Here is a 6985-nt window from a genome sequence, read left to right as displayed (position 1 = left end):
AAGGCTTTCTAACAAGATTGAAACCATCAACATATCCTCATTTTAACAATTCACTCAATATATACTAAACTAAGAGAAATCTTACATATTACATAAATATATAATGATACGAGCATCATGTGAGAGCCATAAACAATTGATTACCCAATAGTTAATGGAACACATTTTAGACCATTAGTTTTTTCTAATGTTGCTAGCTAGGTATCTAAGAAACTTTTCTTTTTGTTTATAGTCATATAAGGTTAGGTTTGATATTAAAAATGATGGGTTGGCTTGACCAAATGCTTAAGATGTGGTGTTTTTGCCTTATAGTTAGCAATGGCTTGGGCTATTAGCTTCTCTATATCCGCTGCTTGGCACTCTGGTGGAGGAGTTGAATTGCCGCCTTCTGATCCTCCACCACCTCCACCACCTTCACTACCGCCACCACCACTTCCACCTTCCCCACCACTACCACCTTCACTACCGCCGCCACCACCTCCACCACCACCACCTCCTCCTCCACCACCACCTCCCTTAGCTCCATCCTCATTTCCTCCTCCACTAGCACCATCACCACCTCCTCCTCCACCACCACCACCACCTCCATCGCCACCTCCCTCACCACCACCTCCACCACCATCGCCACCTCCTTCACCACCTCCATCACCATCACTACCACCACCTCCTTCACCACCACCACCACTACCACCACCTCCATCTCCACCACTACCTTCCCCTCCACCAGCACCACTGCCGCCGCCTCCTCCTCCCCCTTCTCCTCCTCCACCAGCACCACCACCTCCCCCCTCTCCTCCTCCACCAGCACCACCACCTCCCCCCTCTCCTCCTTTTGGGGGAGATGGTTTTCCATCTCCAGGATGAGCTCCCCCGCTGCCTCCACCCCCACTTCCTTCCCCTTTACTTCCACCACCTCCTCCTGGGGGAGATGGTTTTCCGACTCCCGGAAGAGATGGCAAAGGTGGCGTTTTAGGTAGAGATGGCTTCGTCTTGCCCTTGGAATCACATTCGATGTAACAAAAGCACATGTATTTAGCTTCACGTTGATGACAAGCTCCATGTTTTGCACCCTCCCAATCTATGCATTGCTTGTCACACTTCTCCGTGTCCTTGCAATTTCCGAACCATGTCTTACTCGGCTTTTCACAAACTCTCGCCTTCACCATTGTGATTTCTGTTATATAACAAGTATAGCACAATTACGATGCATTTGAATTGTTAAGATATGGAATACAAATGATAATTATTTGTCATTCTCGCGAACAAATTTATCAAATGCAATTATTAATTATTATTGGACGTACAGATTCATAGTTTACTTATTATACGACATGCAATTATTCATTTACAGAGTTCTTATTTTTTATACTAATGCTAAAAATTGAAAAAGGTTATTTTGTAGTATAAAACCGATTGTGTGACAGAGTACATTTCTCAGAAGGTTTAGGAACATGAATAAGATCATTATTTATATGTTATACTTTTGTTTTATTTTTGTAACTTCAAGTTGTGCCATTAAAACACTCACATAAAAAAACGAAAAACAAACGTTAATAAGTACGACAAGGCACCTGAGATAGCAAGAATCAGGAGGAGCATTAGAAATGCAATCAAATTGATCGAAGCATTAGCCATTTAAATTTTGAGCTCAACAAAATTGGCTACAAGTTACTATATGGGTGGATATGATGCGTCTCTTTATAGTAGAATGACGATAGAATTTAAAGAATATAGATTATTCGATCATACAAAACTATCTAGTAGTGTAGGTGGTTAACTAACTTCGACGATCGAATCTTTTTTATATAGAGTCTAGTATAACTAAATGTGAAGTCACTAATTATATATCTATTGTTGTTGTTATTATGAATTGTTTTTACCTTCTTCAAAAATATTGCTATATCTACCTTTACACGTGTCTTCATGTGTTGGCTTTGATGGATACCTTTTATTACGGAAAAAACATATACTCCGTATCAAAGATAGTTAACATCAATTTGTATGGTAAATATTTGTTTAGGTCGTATTTTGTTGGTAAAAATTTAGGTATCAAGTTATATGTGGTTGGTGTACGTTATTTAATTTGGTATTTCTAAAACCAACATTTAAAAAGGAATGATTTTTACAATTTTTCTTATTATGATTATGAGTTTGGTTAACTTATGCACTTGGAACATAGACCGTTAAAATCATTGAAATTTTTAATGAATTGAAGTACACATTTATTACTCTTTTTGTGAGTAAGGAGTTTTACCCGGTCAATTAATATTATTTAAAAAATAATAAAAGATACAAATAAAGACAAGGACCATAAACGTGTCTTGCGGCCTCACAAACAACCACTAACCAAACTAGAAACCTACAGACACACAGAACTAGCAAGACCGAAAACACCTAACCACCCTCCTGACTAAGGACACAACCCATAACCAACTCGAATTCATGCCAAGCGTAGTCCTTTCCTTAGTTACGGTTTTCGCTTATCAGATTCAACATTCCTCTCTTCATCAATTTGGTTATATGCATCTTTATCTAGAGCCCCTAACGAGTTTTACATCTTCACTTGCGAACCCTTATCTGTCCCAACTTCCGAATTTCTCTTATCACCGGGTGCAACATTTGACACGTGATTATTAGTAACACTTTGTGCCACATTCTTTTTGGGCATGTAAACTAATTCTCGCTTTGGCTTACTTACACTCTTTATTTTCTTGTGCGTAACTTGTTGAAACCCTTCCTATAAAGTCGTCACCTCTTGTGCCTTCTTGACTACCACCTTCTTTAGACATTGAGAGTCTTTGTGTCCAAATAATTTGCAACTCGGACATCTTGGAGGGTTCCATTCATATTCAGCTTGAACCTCGTCCACCGTTTTATTGCCACCTACCAAACTAGGAGTTGACACTTTTAGTGTTTCATTTAAGTTATTTTCAGCGGATACTTCTATCAAAGCACGAGCAAAACTAGGACGCCCCCATGATTCGACACACATAATACTTGTAAACAAATCAAGCAACATTACCTTTCCTAGTTTCGAGGCAATTACGCTCAACCCTACTTCAGTATATCCCACCAACGGTGTATCATGCATCTTGATCCAAACCGGCACCCTTGTATGATCTTCTTTTGTCAATGATATATTCGAAGACCATTTATTCAAGATCATTGGTACAGTATAGTACGAATCATCCATGGCCCCGACTCTAACACTTTCATCGTTCCACTTTTCGTTGCGAATTTGAAGAAATAGAAACCCTTAAAAATCATCATTATCTTCTATATTACAAATCTCTTCCATACATTAACCGCATATAGTACGAATCATCCACGGCCCCGACTCCTACACTTTCATCGTTCCACTTTTCGTTGCGAATTTGAAGAAAATGAAACCCTTCAAAATCATCATTATTTTATCTATTCCGAATTTCCTCCATACATTAACCGCATAGTTTTTCACAACATGAAACGCCATTCGATTACCAATAAAGTAACCATATAAAGTATTGCGATATATATCCGACATTTCTTTCACCGATTAAGTGGAATTCTACATCAATACCCTAATCTAAGCTACTTGGCTGATTAATCATTCTAGAATCTACTTGTTTGTGCACATTAGAACCAGCAACCACATGTAAGAATGATTTAACATTCACATTATCCACCTTAGGAAAAGGAATATCATCCCTTTCTAATGGGGATTGAATATGAGAAACATGTTCTTTATCAATATGAACATGCAAAGAACCAGTGATAAACCCTTCACCACTCGATAACTTCACAAGAATTTAACTCCTTCTGTACCAGTAGGAACATGCGAATCAGGAGAATAAAACTCTTACCAATCGATGCCTGCACAGGAGATGTACCATCCTGCAATGCAGGATTGTCCTTAACGAAATCATCAGACCACTAAAGTATTTTATTTTAAGCATTCATCAAATCAAATTCAACTAATTTTAAGCATTCATAAACATTCAAGCATAGCTAAAAGTTCTTTTTCAAAATGTATTTTTATAAATCTAAATTAAAAGTAACAAAACTTAAAGATAGTCATTAAGTCCCAATTAAAGAGATGCTCTCCACTTGATTAACCATTAAGCACTAATCATGTGTTCAACAAGTGTTTAGAGTAAACTCCCAAAAGTCTTCATATAAAAACAAGTTAGTCTAATTTGGAAGCTTGCAAGTAGCTAATGAGAGCACATACTTGCAAAACTAATGTTGACAAAAGGGTTGAAGACTTGTGACTTGAAGTTTGGAAGCTTATGGTTGTCATGGGATCAAAATTCTGCATTTGCCTTAAAAGGAAATCAATGACACATCTCTAGTACAAAGTAACTTACCTCTTTCAAGCCAAGGTTAATTTCAAAGAATGCTTCTAAGACAAAAGGGGTAATGCAGGTCTTTTCAGACGTTTTTGGCATCTAATTGCAGCCATCTAATAAGGGAAATAGACAAAGTTAAAGATCTCAAACGGTTACAAAATTTAGAGATCAGAGCTGCACGGTTGACCCACGGTCAACTATGGGGTGAGCCGCAGACATCCGGGTTTGAATTTCTCTTTCCTATAAAAGTCAAACCTTGGAGCACTTGAAGACTTACCTCTTGTACTTAAATTTCCATACATTTACTGATATCATTCAAATCTTATTGTAATCAATTTAGAGTGATTCAAGCAAGAGTGATTGTAAACTTAGTTGTGAGTTTACTTGTAAATTATCTTCTTAAAGGGATCTAGAAGATAAGTGAGGTTTTCACTTAGTGGTAGCATTAGGATCTTGTGGTAAGAGCTTTTGCTGATTGTGAATTCTTCAATGGGACGTAAGGGTTCATAAGTTGCGGCTTATCAGGGAGCTAGTGTTGTATGCGGACACTCTACCGAGTTTGGAGCATCATAGTGAAACTAACTCTCACTTCGTTAGAATTGAGGAGTGGATTAAGGAAGATTAGTTAACATCTTCCTGATCCACTATAAATCTCTTTGTTTGTTCTCTTATCCCTTATCTTCTTATTTATTATACTTGTGGACAAACTATTCAAATCACACTATAGTAATCTCAAACTCTAAATCGGAATTTTTTTTCAAAATTACACTAAGTAACTATTCACCCTCCTCTAGTTACTTACAGAATTATAAAGAAATCAAAATCAATACCGAAAGTTTTGATCGCCATCAAATCGCCTACGAATAACACGGAGCGCTAGGGTTGCATGTTCGTGCATATTAGAATCTTTATTGCATAGCACTAATTTTAATACTCTTTTGTTATCATATATATATATATATATATATATATATATATATATATATATATATATATATATATATATATATATATATATATATATATCGTTAATACCTTAAATACAATTTCAAAATATTTATAGAATTTTTCACTTCAATAAACACTTTTAGCAGGGTGTTTGGTTTTCAATTTTCTCGATTTGTTAGGTTCGGTTTAAAAGAATATTGATGGAAAAACCGAAACCAAATTCAAATTGGACCAAAATAATCATAACCAAAAACTTAGTTTATTCGGTACGATTCGGTTAAACGTTAAAATTCTTAACTTAACTAAAATAAAAATAACAAATCGACTTTAAATTGAACATTTGATTTAAGAATCGTTTGTTGTCTATATATGTTATTAATATAATATATTATTAGTTGAATTCAGTTTTCGGTCAAACTAAATTGATAACCGAATTCAAATTTAAAAATTGAACCACAAACTCAAATTCAGTTTGTTTTTTTTTTTTTGATTTTCATTCGGTTTGATTATCGGATTAATCAGTTTGAAGTCAAATATTAAACACCCATAACTCTTTGCATAAACTAACTAATATCATAGGGAGGGACTAATTTACAGATATTTGTTCGATACATAAAAATGAGCCTTTATAATTATACGTTGAAATTTTTAATACGTATAAATTAATCTTTTTAAGTTATTAATCCGTAAACTAGTTAATTATAATTTAAATTTTCTTGTCATAATAATATTCCGCTAAGGTATATAAATAAAAATAATGAATTACTATATAGAAATTTCAAAATTTTGACAGATTTAGAACTTTTGAGTCATGTTGGCGTTGATGCATTTTTTGGATGTCGGTCGCTTGGCGAATAGTTTAGAATGTTGTCATATTTATGTTATACACCTAGGTTGATGTATATGCATGAAACTGGTCAGTTGCAGGAGCATATGTGACTGAAGGTCCGTTCGTACGAGTGAAGCCCATTCGTGGCCTATATATACACACCAGTTTATGCATATTTTAGGGTTAAGCATTTTTTGAAACCCTCTCTATGGGGCTGCGGCTCTAGGGACGTGTAAGGGATGATTTATGCCTCAAATCATCCCTTTCCATTCTCTGTTTAATCGACTGTAATTGTTTGACAGTGTTTAGTTATTAATAAATCATTCGGTTAACATTGATTTGGTGTTTAATTGCTTCCATCTAGTTATTGATCGATCTAGCTCATATATATTGTTGTTAAAGGTCCACGCATAAGGTATATCAAATTGATATTAGAGCGGGTACAACCGAGCTAATCGATTGGATCATTTAAAGTTGAAGACGTTAAAGAATTGTTAAAAATTCAGAGGTTCTGGAGCTGCTGTGGAAGAAAATTCGTAATAGGTTCGTTAACCGTTGGATCTCCTTGATTTTTGGACTGTAGATGCTATACATATAGATCTATCAGTGGTCAAAATTTCGTGGCGATCGAACCGTTCAATCTGGAGATATAAGTTTTCGAATTGTCAGCCGTCTTGAAGGGCTTGATTTCACTGCTAAAAGAGAAAAATCACCACGGCTTCATCTACTGTTGAATCGACTTGAATTTTGAATGAAGGTAAAATACATACAGATATAGATATGGTGAAATTATGGTGATGATCGGACCGTTGAATTTTCAGCTATGTAATTTCGAATTTTCTGCAGATTCTAGAAGTATTTTTCGGGTTAATTAAAGGTA

The 6985-nt window shown here is 35.7% G+C and overlaps 1 protein-coding gene across 1 annotated transcript; it reads right to left on the bottom strand.

Moving 5' to 3' along the window:
* Positions 1-254: 254 nt before the first annotated feature.
* On the bottom strand, positions 255-1635 carry LOC139854497 (uncharacterized). Its single transcript, XM_071843799.1, has 5 exons — positions 1572-1635; positions 914-1174; positions 815-853; positions 551-760; positions 255-511 (listed from the first exon to the last, which is right to left on the bottom strand). The coding sequence occupies exons 1-5, from the start codon at positions 1633-1635 to the stop codon at positions 255-257; spliced, it is 831 nt and encodes a 276-aa protein (XP_071699900.1).
* Between the last annotated feature and the right edge of the window lie 5350 nt (positions 1636-6985).

Source organism: Rutidosis leptorrhynchoides, chromosome 1, assembly GCF_046630445.1.
Source record: "Rutidosis leptorrhynchoides isolate AG116_Rl617_1_P2 chromosome 1, CSIRO_AGI_Rlap_v1, whole genome shotgun sequence".
NCBI classification, from domain to species: Eukaryota; Viridiplantae; Streptophyta; class Magnoliopsida; order Asterales; family Asteraceae; genus Rutidosis; species Rutidosis leptorrhynchoides.
Note: the sequence above shows the minus strand (reverse complement) of the source record. Positions and strands in the feature narration are given on the sequence as shown.